The 12,042-nt window shown below is 37.1% G+C and overlaps 3 protein-coding genes across 8 annotated transcripts; 1 reads left to right on the plus strand and 2 right to left on the minus strand.

The window, feature by feature from the left end:
* Window positions 1–36: 36 nt before the first annotated feature.
* AT5G14850 (Alg9-like mannosyltransferase family) lies at window positions 37–3,203 on the minus strand. 6 transcript variants are annotated; one of them, NM_121489.2, is made up of 9 exons: window positions 2,912–3,203; window positions 2,551–2,668; window positions 2,269–2,373; window positions 1,675–1,958; window positions 1,298–1,579; window positions 959–1,175; window positions 713–864; window positions 471–636; window positions 37–355 (listed from the first exon to the last, which is right to left on the minus strand). In NM_121489.2, the coding sequence occupies exons 1-9, from the start codon at window positions 3,142–3,144 to the stop codon at window positions 266–268; spliced, it is 1,647 nt and encodes a 548-aa protein (NP_568305.1). In that variant the 5' UTR covers window positions 3,145–3,203; the 3' UTR covers window positions 37–265. The 6 variants fall into 6 exon arrangements, with proteins under 6 accessions (NP_568305.1, NP_001331178.1, NP_001331181.1 ...); NM_180491.1 differs by having other exon boundaries at window positions 64–350; window positions 467–636; window positions 2,912–3,157; NM_001343373.1 differs by having other exon boundaries at window positions 37–636.
* Window positions 3,204–4,012: 809 nt separating this feature from the next.
* On the plus strand, window positions 4,013–6,004 carry AT5G14860 (UDP-Glycosyltransferase superfamily protein). The gene is made up of 3 exons (NM_121490.3): window positions 4,013–5,001; window positions 5,205–5,543; window positions 5,735–6,004. The coding sequence occupies exons 1-3, from the start codon at window positions 4,054–4,056 to the stop codon at window positions 5,924–5,926; spliced, it is 1,479 nt and encodes a 492-aa protein (NP_196990.2). The 5' UTR covers window positions 4,013–4,053; the 3' UTR covers window positions 5,927–6,004.
* Window positions 6,005–6,257: 253 nt separating this feature from the next.
* Window positions 6,258–9,260, minus strand: CNGC18 (cyclic nucleotide-gated channel 18). The gene is made up of 6 exons (NM_121491.3): window positions 8,600–9,260; window positions 8,226–8,438; window positions 7,831–8,141; window positions 7,643–7,754; window positions 7,303–7,539; window positions 6,258–7,217 (listed from the first exon to the last, which is right to left on the minus strand). Exons 1-6 carry the CDS (start codon window positions 9,062–9,064, stop codon window positions 6,435–6,437), a joined length of 2,121 nt encoding a protein of 706 aa, NP_196991.1. The 5' UTR covers window positions 9,065–9,260; the 3' UTR covers window positions 6,258–6,434.
* Window positions 9,261–12,042: the final 2,782 nt, after the last annotated feature.

A 12,042-nucleotide genomic window follows, 5' to 3' on the forward strand; every position in this document is an offset into this window, starting at 1 on the left:
TCATTTAACAGTTTTTTGTTTTAACGATTCTGTTTATCTAAATACTTATGGGCAAAAGAATGTGATTAAGACTCTCTGTCGTCATAGAAATTAACTAGTCTCAAATTACATCTCTGTTCTATCTATACTCATTGTTAACCGGGACATACTGGAACTAAAACAGATACCAAGATTAGGCTCTTAAGGTACAAAATACTGTTTGATTGTGAGACAGAGGAGTTCAGAGAGGTTCTAATGATTATAAAAACCTTGAGGTTGCGTACTCTTATGGGAATGCGTGGTTTACAACATAGACGACCACTGAGGATTGAAGATCTCGATCTACCTTGAAATGCGCGTGGAAAAACCTCCTTACCTGTTTCATTGCCAACAAAACAAAAAATTTCGCCCATGAATGCATAAAACAAATGAAGTCAGAGATGAATGAAAAAAAAAAGAAAGAAGGGAGTGTGTTCTTGTTTCTAACTTGCCTCTTTAAAGGAATGTTGGATCATGAAATCTCTGAGTTTTGTTTCTTCTGATGCAAACAATACAATATGACTAGGCGGCTCTGACCAGTTTCTAGCTAACTCTGATGCAAAACCTAAAGGGTTTACTAAGAACTGATCCGACTCATCAAGTTCTCCCTTCTCTGCACTGTTTCAGAAGAAGAAGAAGAATCATTAAGAATCACATAGAAGCAAGAGCTGTGACTCGGGGTGTGATCCTTTACCTTGGAGTGCAGTCGAGAAATTGCATTGGAATGTTACGATGGAGAGTGGAATAATAGGGAGTAGAATGGCACGGCATGAGAAAGAGAATGCTCTTTACTCTGCCTTTGTATGCTTCATCCGATAAGTAATTCATCGCATCCTCAGTTCCTCTCTGTTGGAAACAACAAAATTCCTTTTTAGCACAAATAGAGATAGAGAGTAAACTCGGAAACTAGATAGAGCCCTCAAGGTACTGGTGTTTTTACCTGGTGGAATAAACTCATGTATAGTGCCATTGGAATATTGGTAGCAAGCAAAAAATAGACTGAAAGTCTTAGTTTGGGAGACCACTTGGTATGGTTCTGTCGAGGGACTTGCTTCTTTTTAGTGACTGATGATGATGATGATGAACCAGATACTTCCATTTGAGCAAATGCATACCCAGAGAATATCAAAGCTATGGGTAGCACAGGCAGGACAAACCTATCATTCATAATCTAAGTAGACGACATGGAAAACATAATAAATGATGAAAGGGTGTTCTTTGCAAAGTTTTTCGATATTGAAAGTGTAAGAAAACGGGGTATGTTCTCCAATCATATTACCTGAATTCCTTATGGCCGAGTATGCTGTATATTGCTAAGACCCATAGAATAAGAGCTGAAAGCTTCTGATTCTTAGACTTGATAATTCCAGCAATGGAGAATGGTGTGAAAGTGAAAAGCATGACAAGAAATCCCTGGGTGAAGTACCAGTGCCATGGGTGAGTTCCGTAATAGTCTCCACCAGACGAAAGGAAATTAAACTTCAGAAAATTGAGAGGCACAATGACCCACGAGCCGTACATCAGACGGTCCAACAAACAGGTGAAACCGAGGACCAAAGATCTAACACCAGAAGCAAGTTAGCGCAATGAAATCTTCAAAATCAAACATTAAAACGAACATTCAAGAGTATAGCTTAGCTGCAGAGTTAAACTTACCCAATCGGGATCACCTCTAGAATGATGAATTTGACCTTATTAGGTGTCAAAAATAGCTCGAGCATCCCAACGTATAACCATATGACTGCACTAGTTGGCCTTATGGCACATGCTAGGGCCGCTATGACCAAACCCCACTTCCGATTCACGGGATAGTCTATTGAAGAATCTCTAATACAAGGCCAGTAGTACAGCCCCATGATGGTAAGAACAGTCTCCAAACAGTTTGAAAAGGTACGGTTCAAACAGAAGAAGATGAACCAGTTTGCCATTTGACAAAAGAGCTACTAAAAAAGTTAAGGAAGCAATCCAGAATAAAATGCAAATACAAACCAAGAAAGATTAAGAGGAAACCACTAACAGACTTATCTAAGTATTTCATTGAAGCTCAGGATATCTAATCTAACACCCTTCCCGTTACATCGACCTATCATTGCGTAGGGAACCATCAAATGTAGTGTAATGATGGGTTGGCTCCATTATTGTAGATAATGTTTGTTTTTTATTAACCAAGGTTTAATCTTGGTTAAATTCATAGCCATATCATTCAAAAATGTAAAGCAATTAACTTAGTATGCTGCATAGAAAGGATACAGACCAAGTTGCAACATTTCCTCCATATAAAGCATCAGAGAGTTTATACAAATAGAGATCACCAATAGCTGAAAATATGGATTGCATAAGACGTGGGGCTTTGATCTGCAAAGAAATGAAAAAGGTTGTAACACATAAACCACTCTATCAACCTTTCTTTGAATACGGTGAAAGCTAGATAAAACTATGTTCAATTGAATCAGATTTTGGATAAAACTTAGTTCAAAATCAAGATAACTAGGTTCTGCTTCTAATAAGACCAAAAAAAATCGAGAAACAAACCATTATGTAGGGAGTATCAAGGCCAGTAACTTGTAGAAGTTTATACAAGAATGCGAACAACATTGGATGCAAATAGCTTCGTATTCCTCTTTTCCACTCCCATGTCATATAACCATACCTGTCATTAACATCAATCAACCAACAAAAACTTACTATGGATTCATTGCTCAAATCACTGATTCTTCTGAATTATCACTTCAACTATGTGATTTATGCTTCCGAGACGAATCTAGCACTAACACAGATCAACGAATGCAGTAAGAGAAACAAACACCAAAGTCTCAGTTCAATCAGTTCCCACGAATCCAACTTCAACTAAAGGAAAAGTCAAGTTTCAGAACCAGAGAATAGAACCATTTACCCAAATATGGTGCGGTGAGCTACTTCAAGTGATTGCCAATGTTCGTCAGGATTGAAATAAGTCTGAATCAACAATGCATTTACCACACGAAACGCCAAGCAGAACAAGAATATCCTCCTCGGAGATCCTATTCGACCACCAAACGAATCAGGTTCATCTCCGACATTAACTGACGCGCCATCGGCGCCACCGTCGCCATCGCCGCCGGCGTTCTTCCGCTTCCTTATATCCATCGAAGAAGTCGTTAAAGTGCCTGCGATTATTAACACGTTGGATTAATTCACTGCTCAGCTTTCCAAATTTTAGTGGGCTTATATAAAACGGGCTCTTGATTATTTTAGGCCCATCTATTTTTCAGTGAAGTCATTGCCCTATAATTCGAACTTCGACGATTGAACCTATCGTTCAGTGAAGTCATAATAATTTGTTATTCAGTTTAGTTTGTTCCTTTATTCTCTTTTTGTTATTTTCGAAGCAATGCTTCGACAAGAATACACTCTATGGACGTTACTTATTACTTTACTTACGTAAAGAAATTGACCTAATACAAACTTTACTTACGTAAGAAACTTAACTGACATAAAACATCTATCCAACCAATCTGTCATTCAATTGCATGCAGAGACGTGCCTAGATGAAAAAATAACATTTGCTCTCATCTTCCCCTACACCCTTTAAATATCACAATATATTTTGGGTCCCAATTTTTTTTTTTATAATCTTCATCTGGTAAAACATGCTTTTTTAGTGGTCAATCATTTTGTGTTTTACGTTCATAGCTCCATTTCGTATAGGAACGGGAGTATAATTAAAAAGTTGAACGGACAGATTCAAACAAAATACAATCATAAATTTTCTTTTTTTCATCATTCTTTAATACTTGTAAAACGTTGAAATTTATTTACTTTTCACCAATTTGATTGTTTGGACTTTGGAGTAGTACTATGTAAACAAACACTATTTTGTAACGTTAATTAACATCTACACAAACAACTTTAGGTAAGTAAATAAAGTCAAATAAATCATAGTTTGTTTTTTTGGAAACATCAAGTCAAAAAACAATAACTACTCTTTGGAAATACAATTATGTAAAAAATCCCACCTAAATAGTCTTTGTGAAACAAATGTAAGAAAACAAAAAAATGGCCGTTTCATCGTCGCATCATGCGGTTCTCTTCCCTTACATGTCAAAAGGCCACACGATTCCTCTCCTCCAATTCGCCCGTCTCCTCCTCCGTCACCGCCGTATCGTCTCCGTAGACGACGAAGAACCAACCATTTCCGTCACCGTCTTCACCACCCCAAAAAACCAACCATTCGTCTCAAACTTCCTCTCTGACGTCGCATCATCTATCAAAGTAATCTCCCTCCCTTTCCCTGAAAACATCGCCGGAATCCCTCCCGGCGTCGAGAGCACCGACATGCTCCCTTCCATATCACTTTACGTGCCCTTCACGCGCGCAACCAAATCTCTCCAGCCTTTCTTCGAAGCAGAACTCAAGAATCTTGAGAAAGTTTCTTTCATGGTCTCCGATGGATTCTTATGGTGGACATCGGAATCCGCCGCTAAATTTGAGATCCCGAGACTTGCCTTCTACGGCATGAACTCCTACGCATCGGCTATGTGCTCCGCCATTTCGGTACACGAGCTCTTTACCAAACCGGAAAGTGTTAAATCTGATACTGAACCGGTTACTGTACCGGATTTTCCATGGATATGTGTTAAGAAGTGTGAGTTCGATCCGGTTTTGACCGAACCGGATCAATCGGATCCAGCGTTCGAGCTACTCATTGACCATCTTATGTCCACCAAGAAAAGCCGTGGAGTTATAGTGAACAGCTTTTACGAGCTCGAGTCAACGTTCGTTGACTACCGGCTCCGTGATAACGATGAACCAAAACCGTGGTGTGTTGGGCCTTTGTGTTTGGTAAATCCTCCAAAACCGGAGAGTGATAAACCGGATTGGATTCATTGGTTGGACCGGAAACTAGAGGAAAGATGTCCGGTTATGTATGTGGCGTTTGGAACGCAGGCTGAGATATCGAACGAGCAGCTCAAGGAAATAGCATTAGGGTTGGAAGATTCCAAGGTACGTTAAAGAATGGATTAATGCCAACTTAAAACCTCATATTAATACAGTTGACCAATCACTTTTATTATTCCACCAAATTCCATGCATGTCCTTTTATTTGTTTTTGGTATCAACCCATAAAACATTTTTTAGTCTATATATATATATATAAAGAAAAGTATTGTTTTGTGAATTTACGTGGTCTTGATTGTTTTAAAAAGGTCAATTTCTTGTGGGTCACGAGAAAGGACTTGGAAGAAGTAACTGGAGGATTAGGGTTCGAAAAGAGAGTGAAAGAGCATGGGATGATTGTGAGAGATTGGGTAGACCAATGGGAGATATTGTCACATAAAAGTGTCAAAGGGTTTTTGAGTCATTGTGGATGGAACTCGGCGCAAGAGAGTATTTGCGCTGGGGTTCCACTACTCGCTTGGCCAATGATGGCAGAGCAGCCACTCAATGCGAAGTTGGTAGTGGAGGAGCTAAAGATCGGAGTAAGAATCGAAACAGAAGATGTAAGTGTGAAAGGATTCGTGACAAGAGAAGAACTTAGTCGAAAGGTACCGTATATATACCCTTTCATGTTTCCATCTTTTGTTTTAATTGGTGTCATGCATATATTAGAATAAAATGTTTTGAATATGGTAATCATGGCTTTGCTTTTTGACTAACAAATTAACAAGAAGGAAGCCTCTTTTTCCGTTTGACTGTAGAGTACCCCTTGATTGTATTTATTATTTGTACTATTTAGGTTAAACAATTGATGGAGGGAGAGATGGGGAAGACAACGATGAAGAATGTAAAAGAGTATGCGAAAATGGCGAAAAAAGCTATGGCTCAAGGGACTGGTTCGTCTTGGAAGAGTTTGGATTCGCTTCTGGAAGAGCTTTGTAAGAGTAGAGAGCCAGACGGTGTTAATAAGTTGTCAAGTTCTGATGCTTAGAGAGATTAAGGATTGGATAACAAAACGGCTTCGTACCTAATTTTAGTCATTAAATATGTTAGGTTTGTTGAAAAGTTGGTCCATTCTTCTCAATTGGATATGAATGACTAATTTGGAGTTCTAATTCTTGGTTTTGGTCTTATAGTTTCAAAAAATTTCAATTGCATTCAGTGGTTGCTTTATGAGATTTTTGCTATCTTTGAGGTTAATATTGGCTGGTCAATCCGAAGAAGCTATCAACACCTTAGTGTTCTTCTGAAAGACTTAAAAATGAGTTTGTATGCAAAAGTAGTATCTACTATGAGAAGAAATCAGACTATATAACATTGAGACAGTTTAAGAACAATGTATTTTTACTCTACACTCGTTTTCTATATCTAACATCCTCAAACCGAAACGAAAAGAAAAGAAAAATTACAAGTTGAAATAATTAAGGGAGTTTCCTAACTATTTACCATCTAAAACCAAACAGTTCACACAAAAGTTTTTTGCCCATAATGACTACACTTTAAACGTCTTCTTTATCTATAGAGAAATCAGGCTCATCTGGTTTGAATAGTTGAGGCATCTTCAAACTGGTGGAAGATCCATCTTTCTTACCAGTACTACTACTTGAAGCCTTTTGATTTGTTCCTCTTCTCGTGTTCGCCGCAAATTTAGATGCTAAGATCGTTGCTCCCAGATTTGTGTTGTCCATTGATCCGCCTTCCTCGTCACTTCCATAGTAATACTCTCTAGTTTCTTCGTCTTCTTCATTGTAACCTGTTTCATCCGGGTAATAGTATCCGCTACTCTCGTGAAGGCTGAGCTCTTTCGCAAGCTTTCTTCGCTTGTATCTTCTCCATGCAGATTGGACAAAACATGCTCCCCATGCTCTCCATTGATGTGAGTAGTACCTGAAAGCGTGTTGAAGCTTTTTGCTTTGAAGACGTTTGAACTGATGAGCAACAAACTTAAGATCCTCTGCGCTTAATGCAAAGGCTTCTACTTCAGAGAGGGCACGGACGCTTCGTGTTGAAGACGGAAGATTGAGTGTAGAGTTTGGCATTAAGGCCCATGTAAGAAGTTCTTCCCCACAGAAATCGCCAGGTCGTAGAGTAGTGGAGTTGAAGAAACCAGATCTTCCTCCATTTGTTGTTGAGCTCTCTATTTGTCCTCGGATCACAAATAGCATCTCATTCACCGGATCACCTTCACGGAATATGTATGTCCCGGCCGTGCTTAAAGATGAGACAAGGCATCCGCATATAGCATCAAGAAGTTGATCATCCATTTGAGAGAAGAACGGGACCTGCACTTACCACAACAATGTGACTTCTGAATTGAAAAACAATCAAATCCATAACAGTTTTTGATGACTGAGTTGATGTATGTACCCGGCGAACAAGGGAGAGACAAAGATGACGTTGGATTTCACGGCGTAAATCTGTAGGTAATGAATGGAGGATTGATTCTTCATCGACACCTCTGGTTGCAAGCCATTTGTATTGGACAAATCTTCGGACACGTTCTTGAAGCTCTGGAGGTAGTTGACGATGTCTCATCCATTCTTCAGTGTCTCTTCTCTTAACTCTCCATTCCTCAACTCTTACTGACATCGATTGCAGAGAAGACTTTCCACCAAATTAAAAATCATGAAGTCTATTGTTAGAAAGACAAAAAAATGTCTCTGTATTGAAAAGTTTTGCAGAGTGATGCATAAGCTCTGAATCTTACTTGCATGTTACCAATCAGGAGTGTGAAGAGAATCAACCCAAAAATACAAATTGTTATACAGAACAAGGTCTCGCCAAGGTATACACTTGTGGTTATATTCTGTCCATAAGAACTGTGAAACAAAACCTTTATTAAAACCAAAGGAGGACAATTTAAGCAGATACTGGTTAGATAAAAGGTTGTCATACCTTAGATTTCTTAAACCCCACCAAAGACAATACAAGTACTTGGACACAAAATCTGTTGTAGCAACTTGAGTGGTAAAGGCTTCAGCAAACATTCCGAATTTGAAATTGGTAGTGCTGCTTGTAGCATCACAATGAGAAAGGACCTGAGTAACGTTCTGCCAATACTGGCGCTCTGGTTGTTCTAAACTCTTGCAATCCAAGAAGCTAGGAAGACAATCCAAAACTCTCAAAGCGTTGTCTTTCTTGCATACGTTGGACCAGCACGAAAACTGCCGCCCGATTGATGACAGATACCACATTGCTCCTAACACCTGCCCACAAATAGAGATTCTTAGCAACTTAAAACTGAAGAAACCTAAAGATTTGAAAAAACACACAAGATAAAGAAAACTTACGTGACTAGCAAGGATGTACAATAGGAGGTTGTATGCAGCTCCTGCCCAAGCAGTCTTGGCGATAAACCCGGTTGTTTTGATAATCCTTTGGTTGAGTGGGAATATGATGAATGATCTTGGAATGTATTGAACAAGAACGATAAGTGCGAGAGTGCTATTGGCATGATTAGCAGTTCCATTTGTGGCCGCTGGAATTACTAGCCAAATAACAAGCTGAGATCAAAAGATAGTCAGAAACAAAGCATGAGGCTCCCAAAATATCTCTGTTCTTTAATCTTCTAGCTACCGCCTAACGATTTTTGAACATTGATCTTAGCTAATCGTAATCCATATCATTGCTTTCACATTCAAAATAAGAGCAAAATCTTAAGAACCTGAGGAAGGGGAAGCATGGCGGCGACATCAATGAGGAAATCTGTCTTCAAGTATCTCATAGCAATCTCTCTAGAATCCATAACAAGCTCACCGCGACCAAAAACACGAGAACTCCTCGCGACGAACGCAGTTCTGAATTTCATGAAAATGTGCAAGAGGTGGAAGATATCGGCGACTGTACGGAAGAAAGTGACAGTAGCGGCGAGGCTGATGTCGATGGAGAGACACGCCGGACCACCGACGTAAGGGACGTAGAAATAGAAAGGATCGAGGAAGAGAGCGAGGATTGAGGTAATGAGAAAGACGTGGTTCCAATAGGTGACGATGTTGCTGTCCGGGTCCAGGATCTGATGCCGCCATAGGACGCTGAATTGGCTACCGTCAGATCCTCGATTTGAGGCGGCGGTGGAGGCGGAGGTTATGGTCTCCGGGAGGAGGCAGCGGAGAGACCGGATTTTATTCATCTTCCATGGCGGATTCCGGTGTTAAATCGGATTCCGCATTAACACAGAGAGAGATTGAGATTGATGGACAGAGAGGCTAGGTGGTTGCGTCGTGTGATTTTTTGTTTTTTTGGGTTTTTGCATTTTGTTTTTGATGATTATGGAAGAAGGAGAGGATTTCTCGCGGGAAAACTGAGAGAAGGGCCATGGAAATAGGGGGAAGGGTAGTTTTTGAAAATATGATGGGAGAATGAGGGTATTTACGGAATGTTATAGTTGCGGGTCTCGTTTGTTTATGCTGTTTTTGTGTTCTCAAAACAGCACACGTTTTGCATCTCAAAACTTCAATCGACACAATATCTACTGTTCTTAGTTGTTGGACCCACCGGCCCAATAGTTATAGATCGGCCCAATAGTTATTTTTTTCTACTTTTTTTCTATGAAAATCAAAGGGATATATACTATATATGCTTTAGGATTTTAAAATTACACATTATAATGTATACAATTGCTATGATCATTTCTATTGATAAACTAATAATGTTTTTAGTAGTTTTAACTTAAAGTCCGGTTTAATATTGTTTAGTTCAATTGTTCAAAGAATAAAAAAAAAAATTATAATTAATTCGTAAAACCATGATAAGATTAGTTAAAATATCTAATTCGTTATGAGGTTCATTAGAATTTATTTAAGTGAATTATTGAAGTTTTATGAGCTACATTTATTATATTTTGTCAACACATTAAACCCGTAATTCAATTATACTGTCTTTTGTAGTATTTCCGTTTTTGACATCAGTTTAACAAATTGTCTTACATAATTCATTTGTTGTTGTTATGTACTATTAAAAGTATATAGAAGCACGCGTACCAAACATTCTGTGACAATATGTGGTAGTGGGAAGATAGTGTACATGCTTGTTGACACCATCCATAAGATAGTGTACCTATAAAATAACAAAAAGGGAATAGAAATCCTTAGAAACAATTATGCGAATATAAAAGGGATAATAAGAAGTGAGAATAATAAAATGAATACTGAAATTAAAAATTACGTCACGGAAAAATGATGTTTATCCACACAAAAAGAACAACAACTTCCATCATATCATATAGAGGGACATACTAACTTTTCCACTTCCAAAAAATCACACTTATGCGTAATTGTTTTCTCTAACAATAATGACGTATTTTAGTCCTTCAAATTTTAGTACTCCATCATTTTCCGATTAGACACAAAGTAGTAATTTCAATATAAAAAATTAATAACAAGCTTTTATAAATGATTATGATAACTTATACTAACATATGTGACAATATTGTTTTCTCTATGCTTGTTAAACGTAATTAAGAAACAATGATGTTAATTACTCCAACTAATTCATGGATCTAGAAATACGATGTTGGTTAAACATTATTATCGACTAATTTATTACTTCGTTAATGGCTGCTATTAAGTATGACCACGTGTGGCAGATTTGAGATGTTTAGCGATCTTTAAATATAGAATCCGACGGGATCCAATTCTCCTCTTTTTTTTTTATTCCACTTTGCCACTGTGATTATATAATAAGTATGATTAATTAAGAGATTTACATTCTATTGATTTACTTTATTATTTTATTCATGTGGAGTAGACTATACGACAACTACTTTATCGTTACTTTTTAATTTTATTTTTTAGTGAAAATTTGCTAGTCAAGTTTAGAAAATTCAAAATAGCATTTCACTTTTATATGCACGATTGATTTCGTTGCTTATATTAAGATAAGGAAAACAAATGTTACTCTTCCTAAAAAAATTGTTCTTTGAGAATACAATTTACGTGTTCCTCTTTTCAATAAAGTCGCTGGTGTTTATGAAACACACATTAGAAAGAAAAAAAAAAGATTTAAAACATTTATGAAGATGGCAAAGGTTCCCACTTCCCATTGTAGGAAGCAACAAATTTCCTTTTTGTTTGATTAATATAAATGCTTACGGGACGCAAGAAGAAATTTCGTGATCGTGAACATATTAATCATTTGGGACCCTAATGAAAAAGACTAATAAAATCTTTTGTTTTATCGAATAAAAAGTAGATTGTAGTTTTGTGAAGTTTAAAGCACTCGCTTATCAATTGTTTTATCTAAAGAAATAAGATAAGCTGCTTTCAAAGTGGTAAGAGTTAGGTCTTGATAAAAAAAAAGTCTTGAAGGTGGTGCCACACCAAAATCCTTGCACCTTTCTATTACATACACACGTGTATAGAGATTTTTAGTCATATCTTTGAATAAATAATCTTTGGATATATGTATAGTGAATAATTTGTGGGTTTGAGAGTTGGAGAGGATGAACTACAGGTCACGTAATATACCCTAAAATAAACCATCACGAAAGAATAGAATAGAGAATCTCTTGGTACTATCAAACAAACAATAAAAAAAAAAAAAAGTAAAAGTGACGAAGACACCAATCTATTCATTTCCCACCCATCTCCCATTAATATTTCTTTCATCTCTTATTATTTTTTACATGCATATTTTTCTATCTCTAACCTTTTGTTTTTGGTTCACTCAAAATTTGTGGTACTTTGATCCACATATAATATTTGCATATGTTAGTACGGTCTTATATAATAGCCATGTGATAGTAAACCCTTTCACAACATACAGTAAATATACCTAGTATATATAGTTTCAACGGTTCAAGATTCAAAATATCGTCTTAAACAGCGACCAGATATTCTTGAACCTCCAAAACGATCTAATTTTAATAAATTGGTGAATGAAATCGATTTATTAGTTTAAGCTTTTAAAATCGGTTTTGATCAATCAAATCGGCCTAGTGTGAAAAAACAGAAATTTTTCTATTTTCTTTTTTTTTTTTTTTTTTTTTTTGCAGCGAATCTATAATACATGTAAAATTAACTAGTGTGAAAAAATGTTACAAAGATCTTACGTGAATTTCGACACAATCACCTATATATAGTCAAAAATGAATTTTGATATAATAATACT

Source organism: Arabidopsis thaliana, chromosome 5 (genome assembly GCF_000001735.4).
Source record: "Arabidopsis thaliana chromosome 5, partial sequence".
In the NCBI taxonomy this organism is placed as follows: domain Eukaryota; kingdom Viridiplantae; phylum Streptophyta; class Magnoliopsida; order Brassicales; family Brassicaceae; genus Arabidopsis; species Arabidopsis thaliana.

Excerpts from the sequence above, each read along its gene's own strand:
- AT5G14850 (NM_121489.2), bottom strand. The coding sequence starts at position 3,144 with ATGGATATAAGGAAGCGGAAGAACGCCGGCGGCGATGGCGACGGTGGC. Across the intron at positions 2,669-2,911 it reads GCTCACCGCACCATATTTGG|GTATGGTTATATGACATGGG; the intron begins GTAAATGGTTCT and ends TGTTAATGACAG. Across the intron at positions 865-958 it reads ACATGAGTTTATTCCACCAG|AGAGGAACTGAGGATGCGAT; the intron begins GTAAAAACACCA and ends TGTTTCCAACAG.
- AT5G14860 (NM_121490.3), top strand. The coding sequence starts at position 4,054 with ATGGCCGTTTCATCGTCGCATCATGCGGTTCTCTTCCCTTACATGTCA. Across the intron at positions 5,002-5,204 it reads TAGGGTTGGAAGATTCCAAG|GTCAATTTCTTGTGGGTCAC; the intron begins GTACGTTAAAGA and ends TGTTTTAAAAAG. Across the intron at positions 5,544-5,734 it reads GAGAAGAACTTAGTCGAAAG|GTTAAACAATTGATGGAGGG; the intron begins GTACCGTATATA and ends TGTACTATTTAG.
- CNGC18 (NM_121491.3), bottom strand. The coding sequence starts at position 9,064 with ATGAATAAAATCCGGTCTCTCCGCTGCCTCCTCCCGGAGACCATAACC. Across the intron at positions 8,439-8,599 it reads CCATGCTTCCCCTTCCTCAG|CTTGTTATTTGGCTAGTAAT; the intron begins GTTCTTAAGATT and ends TTTTGATCTCAG. Across the intron at positions 7,540-7,642 it reads TCCTGATTGGTAACATGCAA|TCTTCTCTGCAATCGATGTC; the intron begins GTAAGATTCAGA and ends TTTGGTGGAAAG.